The 20,498-nt window shown below is 47.0% G+C and overlaps 1 protein-coding gene across 2 annotated transcripts in view; it reads left to right on the forward strand.

Moving 5' to 3' along the window:
- Window positions 1–20,498, forward strand: part of St6gal1 (ST6 beta-galactoside alpha-2,6-sialyltransferase 1) — a 132,404-nt gene that overhangs the window by 102,349 nt on the left and 9,557 nt on the right. For both annotated transcript variants that reach the window (XM_051150779.1, XM_051150780.1), the window contains 2 exons: window positions 795–1,422; window positions 6,637–6,734. In XM_051150779.1, the coding sequence (XP_051006736.1) occupies window positions 822–1,422; window positions 6,637–6,734 (699 nt within the window). In that variant the 5' untranslated portion in view covers window positions 795–821. The remainder of the gene's footprint in view (window positions 1–794; window positions 1,423–6,636; window positions 6,735–20,498) is intronic.

Here is a 20,498-nt window from a genome sequence, read left to right on the forward strand (position 1 = left end):
GGCAATTGCTTTGACTCATCCTGCTAAGTAAACTCAGGAAAGAATTTAGTGTTGGGGTACAGTGTGCCTCCATTTTCCATTTAGCTACACGCTGGACTTCCGAGAGAGCAAGGCAGCACTTTCCCAGATAGGAAGAGGAGGGCATCTTTGTTATCTTACCAAGATTTCCTATCCTGTGCCACTTGGGTGCACTGAATGGTGTACTGTAGGGCCAAGTTTTAGTCTAGAAAGTCTCAGACCATAGCCTGCACAGAACTGCATCACAAGCACACGGGGCTGGGGGTGGGGGAGGGGTGGCATTCTCTGACTCTTTTAACTGATGTTGGATTCCAGAGACTTTGGGTTTTGTGTCTAGACCAGGCAGTCTGCTCCCTTTTTTCATTGTTGCTTCCAAATGTACAGTCTTTGTTTCCCAGAGAACATGGGCTGTAGGAGTGGACTGGTGTGAGAGAGGCTCTGGTCTCAACTGCTTGAGTGAACTGGACCAGGGCACCAGAAGCCAAGATCCAGCGTGCACAGACTAAGGGTGGAAAGATACATAAGTGCCCATGGCTTGGTGAGATGTTCAGAGGAACGCTACCTACAGTCAGAGCCCAGACTAAGGCTCCCTCACCCCGCGCTGGCTTGCTAAAGGCTGCATAGCTGATGGGAGGTAGTCAGGGCTGGCCTGGCAACTGTGTTTATGCTACATCTTTGTTTGGTCCGTCACCCACCGCTGCACGCTGCTTTGGATGCACTCTCCACCATCTTTCTGCCCTTTATTCTCTCTCTCTCTCTCTTTTTTTTTTTTTTAGGCTCGGTTCCTGCACATAGCCTTCATTATGATTCACACCAACTTGAAGAAAAAATTCAGCTGCTGCATCCTGGCCTTCCTCCTGTTTGCAGTCATCTGTGTGTGGAAGAAAGGGAGCTACTATGAGGCTGTTAAATTCCAAGCCGGGGAATTCCAGATGTCGAAGAGCCTAGAGGAGCTGGCCTTGGGCTCTGGTTCCCAATCTTCGTCCTCAAGCGTAAAGGAAGACCATAAGCTGGATGTTCAAATCCTCAGTCGTCTTAAGGTCACCGCCAAGGACAGACAACAGTTGTCCTCCTTCCCAGTGTGGAACAAGAACTCTTCATACAAGAACGTTGAACCAAGGCTGCAGAAGATCTGGAAGAATTACGTGAGCATGAACAAGTATAGAGTGTCCTACAAGGGGCCGGGGCCAGGAGTCAAGTTTAGTCCAAAGGCCCTTCGCTGCCACCTTCGAGACCATGTGAACGTATCCATGATAGGGGCCACAGATTTTCCCTTCAACGTCCCCGAGTGGGTGAATTATCTGCCCAAGGAGGACTTTAGGACCAAGGCTGGGCCGTGGCATAGGTGTGCTGTCCTCTCCTCTGCAGGCTCTCTCAAGTCCTCCCAGCTGGGCCAAGAGATTGGTACGTGCCTCAGGGTTTCTATTGCTGCAACGAAACACCATTTCCAAGGAAGCAAGTTGGGGAGGGAAGGGTTTATTTGGCCTACACTTCTACATCAGCAAAAGGAGGGCAGGGTAGGAACTCGAGCAGGGCAGGAACCTCGATGCCGGAGCTGATGCAGAGGCCATGGAGGGGTGCTGCTGCTTACTGGCTTGCTCCACCTGCTTTCATATAGAACCCAAGCTATCAACCCAGGGGTGGCACTACCCACATTGGGCTGGGCCCACCACCATTGATGACTAATTTTGAAAATGCCTTGCAGCTGCAGCTCATGGAGGCAAATATTTGCTCAACTGAGGCTGCTTCCTCTCTGATGACTCTAGCTTGTGTCAAATTGGCACACAAAACCAGCCGGGACAGCATGTAAGGATTGTTCTCTGAGTGGCCGATGGTTCTAGGACTGGCTGGGGAACTTCAGGGCCTTAGAACAAGAACTCAGGCATATATTAGGGGACCAGCAGGGTCATCCCGGTGTGGAGTGAAAAGTGCTTTGTGTCCTCAGGATTGCATTTGTCCCCAGTGCTGCCTCCCTAGACCCGATTCTGGTGTGTGGAGTGTGAGTGTATGTATGTGTGTGTGTGTGTGTGTGTGTGTAAGTGTATGTGTGTGAATGTATATGTGTGGAGTGTGTGTATGTATCTGAGGTGTGTATTTGTGTTAGTGTAGGTGTATGCATGTATGTGGAGTATGTGTGTGAGTGTGTATGTGTGTGTAGGAACCAGGCCCGACTGGGCTGCCTGCCTGTCTTGCTGTTTCACGTCCTGTTTCTAGTAGCTTCCGTGTCTGTGTTTATGTTGGTTAGCTAGCCGTGTTTACTGTTCTGAGAACGCGCCCCTCCCCTCCTCGGGACTTTTCCTCCTGTGCGCAATCACCTCTTGAGGGATTTCCCCTGCGAGTGGCATTCCTGTTTTGCTGCCTATAAGAAGGCTCTTTGGCCACTGAATAAAAGCTGCTGTTGCCACTGCTGCTGCTCTTAGCACGAAGGACCCGCTGTTTTATTGTGTGTGTGTGTGTGTGTGTGTGTGTGTGTGTGTGTGTTAAATCCGCTGTCCCTCGCCCTTGACTCGGTACCCGGGTGGCTCGGGCGCCACATGTGTGTGTAAGTATGTATGTGTGAGTGTGTATATTTGTGTGGTTTCAGAGTGTGTGTGTCATTTGAAAGTGTGTGTATGTGTGTGGTGTGAGTGTGTGGTGTGTGTGTGCGATGTGTATGTGTACATGTTCTGGGTATGGTCAGAAGACAGCTCTGTGGAGTTGGATCTCTCCTGCCACCTTTATGTTCTGCAGATCAAACTCAAGTAACCAGACTTGGGCAGTAAGTGCTTTTACCTGACGTGCTTTTGTAGGCCCTCCAGCTGCAATTCTTAAATAAGGGAGGAGTAGGCTGCAGTCTGACTCCAGGTGTTTTATGAATCTTTAACGGTCCCTGCAAAGCTACCCAGAGGGAATGGGTGTTTGCAAGCCTGTCTGCCATTTTGTTTATGTTTTCCCTAACAGTGTGCCTGGTCCTCAGAGTGCTCAGTAACGGTAAGAGGTCCCAGGTCAAAAGACACCAGTTTGCTATTCTTGAACCTCCTAGCAGCTAAAAAAGAGCCAGAGTCTGTTCATATTGGCAGACTTTCAGCTGAGAGCTCACTAGCTTGTGCAACGCCGCCTTCTGTGATTTTGAGAGAACTCTGGCTATAGAGAAAGCCTTGCTGTCAGGCATGGGTCCTATAGAGGGAGGGTGAGGTCATATATTCCTTTTAATTTCCTTCTGGTGACTGCCAGGGAGAGTGGCCTGAAACCAGGCAGACACTGTCAGAGAAGGAATGCAGACCCACAACTGGATTCTCTACAGCAGCAGGAGATGAGATGATGTTGTCTGTTTCCCCAAGTCAATAATGATTCTAATAATGAGGCCCACAAAATGGCCAGTCCCACCCCAACTTTGGCTTTCACCTTTTGGTTTCTTTGGACTTTTTTTTTTTTTTCTTTTCTTTTCTAGAAACTAAATGTGATTTTTTTTTTCTTCTGCCATGTGTAATAGATTAGCTGTCTTTGTTTCTTCTCTGCATCTGCAATAGAACAGTGGCATTCGGGATGGTTCACGGTAGATGACTCTAGTCCTTTCTGTCAAGTTGTCGTCTGGCTAAAATTGTGTTCAGGATTAAGGCAGAACCGAATGTTTTGGTAAACTAGAGCCATGGCTTCATTTTTATATGTTTCTTAAATTAAAAAAAAAAAAGTTTGAGTTCATTCGTGAGCTCATCGGCACGCCAGGATGACAGCCTCACAACCCAGAACGTTAACTGACTCTGTCCCTGCGGTTCACCTGCTGCCTAGGGCCGCCAGAAACCCCCATGAGCTAGCCAGGGAAGCTCAAGGGAATTGCACAACTGCTTGTAGGGCAGAGTGGAGGTTGAAAAGTGGTCGTGTGGCTCAGAGGTACTCACACTAAGTTCTTCTCTTGTTTCTCACGATGGTAGTGGCCTCTGAGGGAATCTGGCTGGATCAGTCCCTTCTTACTTCCCCCAGAGGAAAGGAAAACAGCATTCTGAGGCAAAAAGCCGGAAAGGGAGGCTGCATGCTGGAATGGTAGAGTGTGTCGGGATGTGGGGCCCATTGGGTGGGGAAGGGTGAGGAATGAAGCCAGAGGGATCGCCAGGTGTCCACGGTGAAGAGTGACAGACTACATAAGGACTTAGGATTTTAAAAGAGTCAATCTGGACTTTAGACCCCCAGGTCCCCCACAGTCCTGTCTAAGTGTATCCTTTTTTCTTCTCTTCATTTCCACTTCTGTAGTCCAGTGGTTCTCAGTGTGGGTGAGGACCCCCTTGTGGCTGAATCATCTTTTCACAGGAGTCTCCTCAGACCATCATAAAACACAGATGTTTACATTGCCATTCATAACCGTAGCAAAATTACAATTATGAAGTGGCAACAGAATTTTACCATTGGGGGTTGCCATGACATGAGGAACGGTATTAAAGGGTTGCAGCCTTAAGAAGGTTGAGAGCACTGTCTGCTCTTCCAAAGGCCCTGAGTTCAATTCCCAGCAACCCCATGGTGGCTCATCTATAATGTGATGTAATGCCTTCTTCTGGTGTGCAGGTGTACATGCAGGCAGAACACTGTATATATAGTAAATATTAAAAAAAAAAAAAAAAAAAAAAAGGTTAAGAACCCACAGTCCTCACCAGTTCCCTGCCTAGGTTGCATAGTGCACTTTGCTACGCTCTCTGGTTCGGAGGGATTCCCTTGGCTGTGCCCGACTGCCCTTTGGGTCTCAGCTTTGAACTGTCACATAGAGAGTTCATGAGTGTCTGTCACAGTACTAATCACAGTCTCTAATTATGCATAAATTGCCATGTATGCTTTCTTTCTCAATGCAGTAAAGTGCAAGGTTTTTGTCGGGAGGGACCTTGCCTTTTTTGTCCACATCATTGTCTCTGGTGCCTAGAACTGTGCCTGGCATAGCATAGTCTGCAGTCAGTATTTTCTGCAGTATTTCCCTTAGTGCTCCACGGATGACCTCTGGCTGTGGTTCTCTGGGATCAAAGGTCTTGGGTCCTGTCAGGGAGGACTTTCTAACTCTGGTTTTGCTCTCTTTCCTTTCCCTTCAGTCCCGTGAGATCAGGGGGTGAGGCAGATGGGCGGGGAAGATGTTGGACTCTCTCCCTTAGCCTACTTGCTGGCTAGATTGTAGCAGAAGCTACGTTCCTCTCCGGCAGGGCATGGCTGGTGGCAGTGACCTCCCTCAGTTCAGAGTCTCTGCTTTTCTTACTGTGGTATGCTTGCGGGTAGGAAAAGCTATATGTGGCCCTCGGTGTTGGTCTGATCTCCTCAAACTCAGCCATGTAGACAGCACTTTCATGGCTCTTGGGATCTGTGACTGGGAAGGTTCGCTATGTGCGGTGTCTGACAGGTCTGTTTCACCTGTGGTTCTCACTTTTGAGCCCCATGCCTGCTTCTGAGAAGCCTGCTGCAGTTCTGTACTATGTAAGGTTGAACCTGCTGCTGCCCTCTCAGCAGAGCGCTGCCTGGAAGCTGATAAGATTTGGACTGTGTTCATTGTGTGTCATCTCCAAACCGTTCCAAAAACATGTTGTCCAGGAAATAAGCCCCTGTTGTTTCTGTGCATAAGGTGTCTGGATTCCTGTGGCATAGGAAAAAAATATTTATGAATTAAAATAGAGAGGGTGACTTTCATGGCTGACTAGATCATTTGGTATGGAGCTAAATACCTTTTGTTCTTCTTCCTGTCGGTGTCGAAATTGAACAGCTCTAAACCAATCTTCCCAGATGACCTCCAATCTGGTGCAGATTGTGCTACTGAACTCCTGACTTGTTTGAGCAAGTGAGGTTGGGGTGAGAGCTCCTGGAATCACAGAGACTTAGGGATGGGATGATACCTGAAGCCATTACTTCTCACCTCTGTTGGATCGGCCAATGCTAGGTTCAGAAACTTGTGCAAATCTTGCAAATTATTCTTACAGAATGGAGGGAACTGGAAGCAGTTAAGCGGTTTTGAGATGGTCTGTCTGTGTCTTTGACCGGAGTTAATAAAAGTATATTCTTTCTAACAAAGTACCTACTTTAAAAAAGAAAAAAGAAAAACCCTGAGGTTTGGGAATTTAACTGGCACTATGCCCTGTCCCATTTCTGCCACACCAGACTTATGGCCTCCTATGAGCTTCGGGTTTATAAATGGAACAGACATTTCAGGGCTGTCTTGGATGACATAGTGAATTTCTTCCACGTGCTAAGCACTGTAAACTTTTCAGAAAGTAATAATTACATTACAAATAATCAGTATAACTTGGCAGGGCTAGAAATATGATCTACTGGTGCTACCTAGTGAGTGTGTGGTTTGTTTCTTTGCTAACTGAATAAAACTTCTGCTATAAGTAGCCTATTGGCCCCGTTCATCTTTCTATCGTGTCTTATCACACTGTTGCCAGTGAGTGGGCTTTCAAAATTAATGGACATTGTAGCTCTTGAAGTGGCTGGCAGACAGGTGATCATCCTTTGAGCTTCCCAGAGTACCATGCTCACATTATAATACCCTGTGTGTGTCATAAGATAGAAGCGGCGTGCATTTTGATCTCCCCTCTGCCTGCCTCTTCCTCATCTTTCTCCCTTCCTGGATACTGCCAGCATTCACCCCTATTTTCCATTCCCTTTGGTTAACAGATAACCATGATGCAGTCCTGAGGTTTAATGCGGCACCCACCGCCAATTTCCAACAGGACGTGGGCTCGAAAACTACCATTCGCCTGGTGAATTCTCAGGTAAGAGCGACTGTCTGCAGAGAGCACGTGAAAGAACGACCACTACAGTGTGGGCCCCAGTTCTGAGAGCATCCACGTCAAAGCTGCCCAGTCCCTAGGCATGCCACTGAAGGAGAGACAGGAATCCCGTGGCTGCCCTCGGGACGTGTGCATAAAAGCCTCTCCACACTGATAGTATGCACGATGGAGCTGCCTAGGGTCTAGGGAAATAGCATTCTGGTTTTTCTTGCAACCACACAGTTGTACCTGTAATTTTGGACAAGAGACAGCAGAGCACAGGACATCCAGGGGAGAAGGAGGGGTGCTGTGGTAAGTAAGCCAAGATATGCGTGGAGCTCGAGGTGGGCTCTAAAATACTGCTTGGGTATAGGACACAGCACCAGTGCCACAGGAGTCCACGGGCTATGCACTAGGATCCACGCACTACATCAAGAGTTCCTGAAGTCCTGAAGTGTCTTCCGAGGGACACTTGTGGACATGCTGCTTTCTCAACACTAACAGAAACATTAGACGTGTTCTTGCCAAAATGTTCTGTGACATACATGTAGTGACAAAAACTGGATTACACACGTAGCCCACACTGCATGGTAGCCAGGCACAGTGGGGCGCATGTGCAGTTCCAGCCACCCAAGAGGCTGAGACAGAATTGAGACTGTATCTCAAGACAGACAGACAGACAGACAGACAGACAGACAGACAGACAGACAGACAGACTGATAGGTAAATTCTGTGCTAGGACTGTCAGTCTAGTAACCCTGCTATTGGCAGTGATCTTTGCTCTTCCCTGAGCAGACACTGGAGCCATAGATGTTTCTCTGTGAATGTATAATCTCTCTCTTATCTCTGTCTGCCTCGTAGGACTCCAGGGCTTGGAGCTGATCAGACAAGCCTGCTAGTACAGGCCTAGTGTAGAGCCTGCCTCCTCTCCTGCTGCAGGGCTCTGTGTCTTTGCTTTGTTCTCTTCACTTTCGGACTTCTCTGGAACTTCCAGCTGGACTCTGTACTGCCTCCTGTGCTCTGGTCTTTCTATTTGAGGCCCACAGGTGTGAAAAGGGGAGCCAAGGAACAGAACGGCTGTGCGCACAAAGCTTGTCTCTCTTTCTACCCTTCTAAAATATTTAGCCGCAGTATCTTACTGTATTTTCCAGGCTAGCCTTGAACTTCCTTTTTTTTTTGTTTGTTTGTTTGATTTTGTTTGTTTTTCAAGACAGGGTTTTCTTTGTGTAGCCTTGGCTGTCCTGGATTCACTTTGTAGACCAGGCTGGCCTTGAACGTACAGAGATCCACCTGCCTCTGCCTCCTGAGTGCTGGGATTATAGGCCTGCGCCACCATGCCCGGCTTTAGCCTTAAACTTTTGATTCTTTTCATCTGAGTGGGTCACCATGCCCAGTTTTGAAACCTTTTTGTTATTTTATCAGTTTAATTTTAAAAACAGAAGTGCCTTCCTATCCTCATACTTTCGGTGTCTCTCTGCTCTTCCACTTTGGGATTTTTCTTCTGTTTTGTTGAGACAGGATCTCTCCCTCCCTGAGACCCAGGGCTTGCAGATTAAGCTACTGGGTTTGACTCACAAAACCTGCCTTTGTCACCCTGGTATTGTTTTTTAAAATTACATGTATTCTCTGTAGGCCTGGCTAGCAATCAATCAAGACACAGACACCTGTTATATTTTAAGATAATTAACCTGGGGCAGGGCAGATATCAATCCTCTAAACTACCTCCCATAGTGGGACAGGCATGAGATTCCCTGCCTCAATCCCATGCCATCTGCTTCTAGTAACTTCTATCAAGCTACCTCCCATCTCTAATCCCATATACTTGCTCATGTTCTTTGTCTGGGCTGGATTCTCCATCCACGCTGCCGGCCATGTGCTTCTCCTCCTGCTAACCCATGGTGGCCTTCCTCTCTTCACGTTAGGTCTTTCTCCTCCTCCTTTCTCCTTGGTGGTGGTCCTTCTTCTTCCCAAGATTCCTCTCTCTTAGCCCCACCTGTCTCCTGCCCTGCCCAGGAGGGATGGCTTTTTATTAAGCAAAAGGTAGGTCACAGACACCAAACAGCAATTAGCATCAAAATACATCAGACCATCCCCCAACACCCTGGCACTGAGGTTACATCCCTATGCCCAGGTTTTCATGCTGGTGCTAGGAATGGAACTCAGTGACCTTGTTTTGGGTTTTTGTATCACTTTTTTTTTTCTTTTTTCTTTTTTTTAGCAATAAAAAGTCTATCTCACACGGAAGTAGAGGACAGATACCAGTGCTCCCTAAGGTACTCAGGGTGCCCATGACTCGGGTGTGAGAAGAAAACTAGGCAAACGGTTAGAGATTAGAGACAAAACATAAAGAGATGTTAAAGAGATGATTCAGTTAACAAGATTCTCTGATGCAAGTAACCTTGAGTTTGACTTCAAAAGGGGGCTGAATTTGGAAAAATATTGATAAGGAGGTTGCCTGAAGGAGAGATGAAGGAACAGCAATACGCAGGAAGTGAGAGAGTCTCCCTAAATTCCGCTGGGTGGCAGGATTCATGTTGCCTGGTAGAGGCGGGTGAGGCTGGTGGCCTTCAAGCTGCTCAGAGTAACAAATCTGGAAAAAGTGTTACTTAGTTAGGATCTTTCATCGCCCCCCCCTCCACCTCCTCTTTATGTTTTGTCTCTAATCTCTAATAACCGTTTGCCTAGTTTTCTTCTCACACCCCAGTCATGGGCACCCTGAGTACCTTAGGGAGCACTGGTATCTGTCCTCTACTTCCGTGTGAGATAGACTGCGCATCCATGCATCCATTCAACATGCTACGCGAGTGTTTTGAGTATTAAGTATGTGGCAGCAGTCAGTCCCTGGCCTCTACAGTTAGCTTGCCTGCGGGGTTGGCAGGACAGCTCTATATCTTACTAGCATGTCCTGTCCTGTGGGGTCTTCAATGGGTACCTGTGGAGGGGACAGACAAGTGGGGGGACAGGAGACACAAAGAAATGAGGGCAAGTCTGGATTCTGATTAAGCCCCATTTCTTGAAAATTTTCACAGAGTTTTTATAGGCACCAGGGCGGGCAGCAATGGGTATTTGCGTAAGCGAGGCTTGCTGAATGCTCCAGCAGGTGTCTACCTTTACAGCTGCTATAATCACAGAAGAGGAAGAAATTCCAGAGAGAAAGGGAAGTTGCAAAAGATCTGGTTAGTCAGGAAAAAGTTCCTGGAACTGCTGCTCACAGGCAGCTGGCCTTTAATCTGATTTTACCAGGAGTCTTACTGGGAAAGCTAGTTTATAGCCAGAAAGGAGTAGCTCTTACTATGAGCTCGGGGGTCTTAGAGTGACCGTCTCCCACAATAAGCCACAACAGGTGTCTAACTGCCAAACCATGACAGGGGCATCTGATTTCTGGTAAATGACAGACTGCTGGAGAAATAGGAGCCTAAAGGTGCAGGCTCTGACAAGATGGCTGAACCCGTCCCCAACACTAGCGGACCTGTGGTGTACAAGTTTACTCTCTAAAGGGGAGAGTAATAGTGCTTTCCTCATAGAGTCATTGTGAAATATAGATTAAAAGAAAACGGAGGCAGTACCTAGGACAGAACCTGGCACTGGCATGGAGATCTCTGTTAGCTGCGCTTACTAATTTGAATCTGCAGACTTGGTGCTGGGGGTGGGGTGGGAGGTGGGGTGGGGTGGGAGGGAGGGCGGGGGCGGGGGCGGGGGCGGGGAGAGCGCAGTGCTGATCAGAACAGACAGAGACTCTCTGACTTCCTGTAGATCAAACCAGGGATTCAGACAAGAAGCCTAAAGCTGTAATAAGGAACTTATGATGGGGGAGCATAGTGCTTGGGGACCCCGCCGAGTCTGTTCCTGCACTCCAGGAAAGTCAGGGTGGCTTCCTGGGGAAAGTGGTAGTACAGCTGCGCCCCATCCATCCATCATTCCCATAAATCCTTGGTTGTTTTCCATCTGGGGTTGCTTCTCTCCAATTGCCGACCCACCGAGCAAGCTCCCCCAGGGCCAAGTGCCTCTAGTTCATCTTTAACCCATGGCGGCTCTCCCTCCTCTTCCTCCTCTCCTGTACCTCTTTCCTCTCCTCCCTCTCCCATGGTTCTCTGCTCTCCCGAGCCTGCCAACCTTAGTTAGCTCCGCCTATCTCTCTTCTGCCCTCCCCAGGCATAGGCATTTATTTTTATTGGCCAGTCAGGGATAATTTGGGAGGCAAACGTCGTTTTGGTAACTTGAGGGTTTGCTAGGAGAACAGAAAGAATCTCTGGATTTGGGGGGGGGGGGGGGGGGGGGGGGGGCGGGGGAGCAAGCAATGAACATCTGGCTTCATGGTGGCTCCAGATCAACTATCACAGGTCACAGTTAGGAGGGAGGGTCCTGCTACCTGTTTAAAAAAAAAAATGTTTTTACCAGAGTAGGAGATTGCACCCAAGAGCTACTAGGGAGCAGCTGGGTGGCTCAGCAGATTAAAGGATTATTTTAAGTACAGCCAGTGTTGTTTTCTTTCAAATGGTTGTTACTTAGGGTCATCTCCCCTCACATGGCAGAACTTTGCTTTTCTCAGGAAAAGGACTGCCGGGACTACCCATTGGAGGTGTGTGCTTTGCTATGAGGAGGGGCCCAATGGGTGGTTAAGTCAGGGTCATCTCCTTCGTTCTCGGAGTGGAGCCTGATGGCTGGCCAAGTCTCAGCAAATAAGCATTTACATCTTTGCATCCTATATTGTGCACTGACAGGCCTCTCTAATCTAGGGAGGCCTATTGCAGAAAGGGTAGCAGTCGCAGCCTTTGAGCGGAGGGCTACATTGTCATCGTAGTCTTTGGTCATGGGCTCGCTCTGTCAATAAGACATTGGCATCTTGTTTAGCTCTTTTCTTCCTGGACTGACAGGGTGTTGTCAGGCAAGTTAGCAGGGCTGTACGTCTGAGTTTATTGCTCATACGTGATAAACCGTCCTTCAGGCAAAGGAAGATGACCACCCCATAGGGGATGGCCTTGGTGTGGGGACGATTTATTTGGCCCTTGGGGATGTATAAGGATTTCTGGGTGCAGTTTTGTATTTCAGCGCATGTGCCATTTGGTATACAATAGCACAGAGAGCATGGTCTTCTGATTCATCTCATGTTTGTCATTAGAAGCCTTTCCCCCAGTTCTTTATAACTGACAGACTTTGCGATACCCATTGAAGAGTTAACCTGCTCAGCTTAGCAATGTCCTGGGCAAGTTTACAAACCGGAAGAAGACAAGTGCCTAACAGACATTCAGCATTTAACTTCTAGCCTAAGGGGTTTTATTTATATTTACAGTTCTCCTAGAATTGGGCAGTCAAGGCAGAGAGGATATAGTGGGAAGGGAAGCAGGTTTGATAGCACTCAGGCATTTTTACGTTCCTTAGGGAAATTGTGGACCAGGATCCACCTCTAGGAGCCAGGTGAACTTGGCTTTTAAAAGATCCTTTGGATGAGTCATGGGCCACTGGTCTGGAGTTGATCTGACCCGCCGGGGTTCCGACTAATGCTCGGGAGGAGAATTCTCCTGTATAGGGACAGAACACAAGACATAAAGAAAGGGAGCAAGTCTTTGATCAAGTTCTCAAAACTTTATTGTTCAGGTAGAAGGTTTTATAAGGCAGGGACAGGGAAGCATACCACTATGGCAACCCAGCTGCAGGCTATCTCAAGTTGTGAGGAAATCCAAGCCGGTCACAAGGTCCTGTCACACCAAATATTTTGCTATCTTTATCTAATCTAACTGCTAAACTACAACAGGGTGCCTCCATCTAAATCTTATCTTTAGTCTAACTGCTGAGCCATGACAGGGTCACCTGGTTTCTGGTAAATGACAGACTGCTGGAGAGATAGAAACCTAGGCTCTGACAAGATGGCTCAACATTGGCCATATGGCCTGTCCCCAACATGAAGTGTCTGTTGCCCATTTGACCTAGGTGTGAGCAATCAAGGGAGTAGTCCCAACAATTTTAACAGAGGTGGGTGCCAGGGGACGTGGTTTCTTCCATTGGTCTATGAGGAGTAGGCTATCAGATGGGACCAAGTCCTTTGGCTGGGTCTCTCGCACCGTGTTGTAGACATGCTGAAGAATGCGGTGAAGGGCCTGACGGGACTGGTCAAGAGGACAGTTAAAAACTTCACCTGAGTCTTCCAGTCTAGGTAAGAGAGGAGGAAGCCTGCTAAAAGAAATTTAAACCGAGAAAATTGTCGTCTATAAGAAATGTACCAGCCTGTAAATGGACAAAGGAGATAACTTTAGCAATTAAAGTTCTTCTTTTCTTCTTCTTAAGAATACTTTCCCTTTAATCCCAGCACTCAGGAGACAGAGGCAGGCAGATCGCTGTGAGTTCGAGTCTAGCCTGGTCTACAAAGTGAGTCCAGGTCAGCCAAGGATACACAGAGAGACCCTGTCTCAAAAAAACCAAACAAAACAAACAAACCAAAATGCCACAAACCTACCAAACAAACAAAAAAGGAATACTTTCATGAGACTGTGTAACTGTAGTCCAGTAGCCTACTACAGTGGCTTTCTACAATGTTGGGATTTCTTGAATATCAGTAAATTCATAAGCAGCAATTGACCAGATAGTTCCTGTTTTCCTTGGTAGCCCTAGCCAGGGCAGACATGGGCTCTTTTATTCTCATCTTAATTATTAACACTGACTTGCAGATTACACATTCTACGTCACAAAGTAAACATATCGGTCCACATGGGTATAGAAGTAGGTTGAAGAGGAAGTTCTCAGGGCGAGGAAGGCCTAAGAGGGGTAGTTGATGGGAAAGCCAGGGATAACTGACCAGACCCAAGCTGGAGAGACAGCCAGGGGTAGGCTTCCAGGTCAGAGCTGAGCTATAGCATTTAGTGGAGCTATCCAGGTGAAAGGGCAGGACCAGGTCACAATGCATGGACAGGCAGGCGGATGGATGACAGGTCCAGATGGCTGGGAGGACAGGAGCGTGGATAGATGGTAGCTCCTGGAGACTGTATCAAAGGTGGGCCTGAGCCAAGCTGAAGCCTCAGGGACAGTGGCTCCTTGACATATATACTAGGTGGCCAGCTGACAAGTTTGTGGGTGTTACTGCCACTATAGTGTTAGGTGTTCACACCTAACACACAGCTTTCAGGTGTGGTTTACCTGGTATGCCTTTAATATGCCCACTTACCCCTGGATTTTCAATTCGCCCTGATAAGTGTGGGCAGGGTGGCACACTTTCTACTCCCAAGAATAAGTGGCTTATCAGTCTGTGTTGAGTGAGTGGCCCTGGACATGTCCATGGTGGTGCTGAGTCCTCTTCCTTCCTCAGGATGGATTCTCTCAGGGCAGGGGCCACAGTCTGGTGAACCACTCTTGGACAGGGCACAACCATTTTTTATTCTTTTCATGTTGTAGAGGAGATGGTGCTCAGTTTAAAAACCAGCACAGGGGAAGGAGAGCTTCTGAGGAGGTGCTCTGGAGGAAATCCCCAAGCCTGTGTATTGTTTTGAAAACAAAAAATCCCAATCATCCAATTTTGCTGATAAAGACTCAGGAGCCAGATGCTGGGGTGAAAGCCTGCTAACTCAGAGAGGCAGAGAAAGAACCCACCTGACCTTCTTACTCAGCTGACATCCCAGAAGGAAAAACGCCTTCCTACTCAGCTCATGTCACAGAAGGAAAAGCCAAAAGCCCTTTCTCCTTCTCCGTGCTGTCTTCAATACTCTCTTCTCACTGTCCCTCCTTTCTGTTTAATCCCTGTCAGCTGGTTTCTTGCTCTGCCTCTTGACCTAGGGATAACTTTATTTACTCCTGTGTACAGAAAGCTCTTGGATTAAAGGTGTGTGCTAGGGCTGAGCCACTCCACAACTAGAAACAGTTTTATACAGTTGACAGTCTCGGGGTTCATAATGAGATCAAATATCCTGCAACACCTGGCTCCCACCCCCTACCCCCCGCCACCTAGACCAGCCCTGTACCCAGTGGACATGACACTATTTGGAGACTTGTCAGTAGAGTTTCAGGGAAAGGTTTGGGTGCTAACCTGTGGTAAATGTGGGTCAATCTGTACTGTGAACATTTGGAAGCACTTACTCCCTTCCCATCCTTAGCACCAGGACAGGTGGCTGTGTGCACGGTCCTAGATGGACAAATCTTGCTGGTTTTTGTTGTTGTTGTTTTGTTTTTTTGTTTTTTTTAATCACAGAGATACAGGCTCTGAGGAGATGCCATCATCATCCTAATACTCTCTCCCCATTGTTAGAAGCAACTTTTCCTCTGGCTAAGGCGATTAGAGAGTTTTTCTGGTTTTTTGTTTGTTTGCTTTTGGTTTTTTGTTTTTGTTTGTTGTTGTTTTTGTTTTTGTTTTTTTGTTTGTTTGTTTGGTTTTTGGTTTTCCAAGACAGGGTCTCTCTGTGTAGCCTTGGCTGTCCTGGACTCACTTTGTAGACCAGGCTGGTCTCGAACTCACAGAGATCCACCAGCCTCTGCCTCCCAAGTGCTGGGATTAAAGGCGTGCACCACCACCGCTCGGCAATTGGAGAGATTTTTGAAGCCCAAATCTCCCCTTTACCCTTCTAGGAGGCAGATACTGAAAACAGCTTTTAACTATCGGTTTGAGATGCTTTCTGTGCACCTGCTGTGCTCAGTGGGCCTGAATGAAGAGCGGTCGGGACAAGGGAGTCCGTGTGTGCTTGCAGGGATGCAGTGAGGCAGGCGTGCGTGCGTGTGTGCGTACAGCGGCTTCTTTTGAAACATCTGGAGCCCCAGGAGAGAGCCTCGTCCTGTGCTTAGCAACCAGTGTGCTGCGTTAGCTTCATCATGCTCACTGGTGCCAATTCTGAAGTCATAGCAAGTCCTGGTTATTAAATACTATGCCTGGAGCTCCGTGTCTTTTCTTTTTCTTTTCTTTTCTTTTTTTAATACTTTTATTGAATGTCTATGATTTGCACCAAATTCCCTCTCCTCCCCTCAGTAAAATAAAAGAAACAAACAATAAGTCTTATCATAGAAGCTGTAGTGTATGACGCAGTATAGCCTCTTGTCCGCATGTGTTTACTTTCAAATGCTCAGTGCTACGAGTCATGGGTCTGGTTGGAGGCCTACACTACACTATTGTTATCGGACTTGATTTTTATGATGTGAAGCTTGGTCACTGTGCCACCCAAAGTCATTTAGGCTCAAGTAGTTGAGTTGAGTGAGTCACACCGAAAAAAGCAAAAGGAACGTAAGCAATTGGGTACACAGTCGGGATTGGGTATGAGTCTCTTTATCTACAGGTAGAACCTGAAGCCCCAAAGCAGCTTTTATGCTTTTGTTTTGTTTTCTTTTGTTTACAGTTTTACAGTGTTGGAAACCGAGCCCAGGTCTCTGCATGCGTGACCTGGCTTAGCCATCTCCCAGCCAACTTTGTTTCCCCGAGGTGAGGATAGGCAGGTGTTGGAAGGAACAGTGTGTATGGCTTTCTGCCACACAGAAACACAGCTGAAGAGAATGGGGTGATGTTTCTTTTTGCGTATTGTTTAAATGTTTATCTTTTTAAATTATTTTACAAAGAAGCAGGTTTTTCTTTCTGGAAGTTTTGCAAATTCTTTGTTGACCCCTTTCTCCCTGCCGCCCCTTCTCATGTTTCTGCTTCCTGTTCTTAAGTGCTTCTACCCCCGGGTATTTCGTCTTCTGTTCCTTTCCTTTAAGATGTGGCATCTCCCTCTCATGAGCCCCTCTCTAGTTTCCCAGGCTCCACGTCCACCCACTCCCACAGAGAGACACACATAGAAGAAACGTGAGCAGCTACAGTGAGAACTTGCCACATTTATCTTTCTGAGCCTGGATTTACCTCATTTAATTCAGTATTTTTCCAGTTCCTCTCGTTTCCCTGTAAATTTCACATTTTTTTTTTTTATTTTTTTTTTTACAGTTGAATAAAGTTCTACTGCGTACACGCACCCCATTTTCACTATGTGTTCATCAGCAGATGGATTATGCCCATGGCCTAAATATTGTGAATAGAGCAGTATCAAATGTGAATGAGGAACTGCAGCTTCAAAGCCCTTTGGGTACATGTCCAGGAGTGGTAGAGCCAGGTCGTATTATTGCAGGTGCTTTTGGGGGATCCTGCCTGGGGTTTAACAATAAAGATGCAGAGACATTTGTATAGAGGTTAAGGTTGTAGGCCATTTTTCTGGGGGCAGTCTCTCAACTAGCCATTTTATCCAACATCCCTGCCACTTCGCCCCTGTCCCTACCACGTGGCTCTCCCTGCTCTCCTCCTATCCCTCTGCCTCTCTCTTCCTGCCCCAGCTCCAGCCACCGACTCTTCAGTCCTCAAACGCCACACTTCTTTCTCACACAGAAAAGTGTTAGCACAGTGGGAGAGATTCCACAACTGCTCCTTCTGAACCAACCAGCGGTCCCGGACTAAGCTGGTAGTGTGTTGCCTTTTGGTCAGACTGAGGCCTAGCTGACCTCCCCCACCACGGTTGGTCCTTTTGTTTTAGGCATGTGGGGAAGGGTCAAACATTTACATATCCTGCTAGCCTGGTGCCGCCTGGCACAGCAGTTAACAGTTGAGAATACAGGGGCCACACCTTCATAGCCAGTTGATACAATATGTGTGAGGGTAGGTTACCTGTCAGCCAGTGATCTCAGGATACAGAGGTGAAGGAGAGAAACCTGTTCTTTAGGATCCCAAGTGTGGGATCGGACCGGTCTTGTGAGAGAACAGGTGAGGTTAATTCACTAGAAGAACAACCACCTCGTGCAGGAGCTTAATTGTTGCCAGCTGAAAAGATCCTGTGAACAGACTGTGGGAGGAGATATATAAATGAGCCCAGAACTTGGAGGTGGGGGGCGGGGGCGGGGGCGGGGGGGGGGGGGGAGGTGGCTTTTTGGAGACTTGGGATAGATTTGGCTGTTCATCGCTGCACTTCAAGACACTCCTAGAGAAAACCACTCCAGGGAAGGCTTCGGGGCTCCGGCTCCTGCTAAGGCTCTGGGTTCTAGTTACCCCAGATTCCAGTAGAAGAAATCTTACGGCTCATGCCTGGAGAATCATGCCTCGGAACTGATATCCTTAAGGTTTTGTTATTGTGTCCATTAATCCTCATTTCCTACTGTTTTGGTTAGTCAGGTTATAAGTGACATATGCTCAGTCACTAAGTTGTTAATAAAATATATTGGTTAAGAAAATTGAGCCTACACAGAGGAGCTGGGGAGCCAGGTCTCTGGCAACAGTGAGTGCGGTGGGTTTGAAGGACCCAGGAGACTTTTGGAGGACAGCTCGGTTATTGAAATGGGGGCTAGCCTCTGAAGCTTGAGTCAGGAATGGGGGTGGGGGGGAGGACAAAAGGACCAGGGAGGAAATGTCCCTGATTTGCATATGGAAACCTGGTTGAAGACAGGCAAATGTTAATGACCCACCTATTTCTGAGAAACCATTTCTCTGAGGAGGGGCGCGGGGTTGGTGGGGAGAGGTGGAAGCCTAGCTGACTTTAACATGATGTGGCCTTTGTCTTTGGAGTTGTGTAGGCCCAAGCGTGATTTGGGTAGAGAGCAGGCCCACTCCTGCTATGCTCTCTGAGACATGTCTGGAGTATGGTTAACGCTTAAACTGCCCCTCATCCGACTTGGGAACCCACAGTTAACAATTACCCCAACATTATACAGTAGTTTTGGTTCTACTGTTACCTTTTCAAGGACCATCCCCACCGATTTCAGTTTATACTCTACCAACAGTGACTAAGTGGTCCCTTCCGTCACATTTCTTGTTGCTTGTTCTATCTTGTTGCTTGTTTCCTTGATGATACCCATTCTGACTGGTGTCTTAGTTACTGTTCCTTTACTGTGATGAAACACCATGACCAAAATAAATGTAGGAAAGAAAGTATTTAATAGGAGGCTTGCTGACAGGTCACCTGGTTAAGCCATAGTCATCATGGTAGGGAACATGGCAGACCAGGCAGGTAAGCATGGCCCTGGGACTACTGGGAGCTTACATTGGATCTATAGGTTGCAGGCAGAGAGAGGGAGAGGGTGTGTGTGTGTGTGTGTGTGTGTGTGTGTGTGTGTGTGTGTGTGAGAGAGAGAGAGAGAGAGAGCATAGCCCTGGGACTATTGGGAGCTTACATTGGATCTATAGGTTGCAGGCAGAGAGAGGGAGAGAGAGAGGGTGTGTGTGTGTGTGTGTGTGTGTGTGTGTGTGTGTGTGTGTGTGTGTGTGTGTGTATGCGCGCGCTGGTGTGCATGCTCTTGGGCATGGCTTGGGCTTTTGAAACCTGAGTTCCCATCTCCAGTGACACGCCTCCTCCAACAAGGCCACACCTCCTAGTTCTTCCCAAACAGTCCCACCACCTGAGGACTAAGTAAGCATTCAAACGTATGAGCTATAGGGTCCTGCTACACTGGGGTAAGGTGGAAATGTAAAGCAATTTTAATTTGTGTTTCCCAGGACTTGGGAAATATTTACTGGTCAATTATATTTCCTCCCTTGAAAACTCTTTTCAGTTCGTTGAGCCATTTACTGTTTGCTTTGTGTGTATGTGTGTGTGTGTGTTTTTGTTTGTTTTATTTTGGTTTGGTTTGCTTTTTCGAGACAGTTTCTCTGTGTAGCCTTGGCTGTCCTGGACTCGCTTTGTAGACCAGGCTGGCCTTGAACTCACAGAGATTCTCTTGCCTCTGCCTCCCATGTACTGGGATTAAAGGAGTGTGCCACCACAGCTGGCCCATATTTTCTATATTTTAATCCTCTGCCATATACATGGGCTTTTCTCCCATTGTGTAGCCTGCGTTTTCACTTATTTAATCGCTTTTAATTTCCAGCAGTCCTCATCCATCAACTGTTGGCCTTACTGCCTGAGAGACTGGAGTAGTATTCAGGAGGTCCGCACCTGTGCCTAGGTCTTGAAGTGGTTTCCCTTTGGTGACTTGGATTGCAGGACTATACTTTTCCATTTGGAGTTGATTATACTAAGGATGTATTTACTAAGGACTTCTGTGTGCTCTGTGCAAATGCCCAGTGGTCCTAGTACTGTTTGTTAAAGGGGGCTGTCTTTTCTCCAATGAGTATTTTTGGCATCTTTGTCAAAAATCAGGTGGCTGTTTCTGTGTAGGTTCGTTCGTATCTAGACCTTCTGTTATGTTTCATTGATCTACGTTACTGTTTTGTACCATACCATGCTATGATTGTTGCTATGGCTTAGTGATACAAATTGAAATCAGATTTAGTAAGACATGACACCTTTTTTTTTTTTTTTTTTTGTCTTTGTTTTATTTTCACTCAGGATGGCTTCGCCTATCCAAAGTGTTTTGTACTTCCAAATGAATTCTGACGTTTGATTGGTTTTTTATTTTGTTTTTTGTTTTTTTTAATTTCTGTGGAGAATGACACTAGAAATTTGATGAGGGTTGTGTTAAATCATAAGGTGACCATTTTTTAAATACTAATTTCTCGAAGTTATAAGTATTGGAGGTCTTCCTGTCTTCTAGTCTGTTTTTCAATTTCTCTTTTGAGTGCTTTAAAGTTTTCATTGTCAAAGTCTTTTACTTACTTGGTTACACTTATTCCTAAGTATTATTATTAGTTAAAGATTTATTTTTTTTTATGGGTATGTGTGTTTCTTGTATGTGCATAAGGGCATCTCATATATGCCTGGTATTTGAGTAGGCCAGAAGAGAAAGGGAGTCAGATACTCTGGCACAAGCTATTATGAGTTGCCAAGTGAGTGCTGGGAACAGTACTCCCAACTCACTGTAGGGACAATAAATCCTCATAACTACTGAGCCACTTCTCTAACCACCACCATC

Source organism: Acomys russatus, chromosome 8 (genome assembly GCF_903995435.1).
Source record: "Acomys russatus chromosome 8, mAcoRus1.1, whole genome shotgun sequence".
NCBI lineage: Eukaryota > Metazoa > Chordata > Mammalia > Rodentia > Muridae > Acomys > Acomys russatus.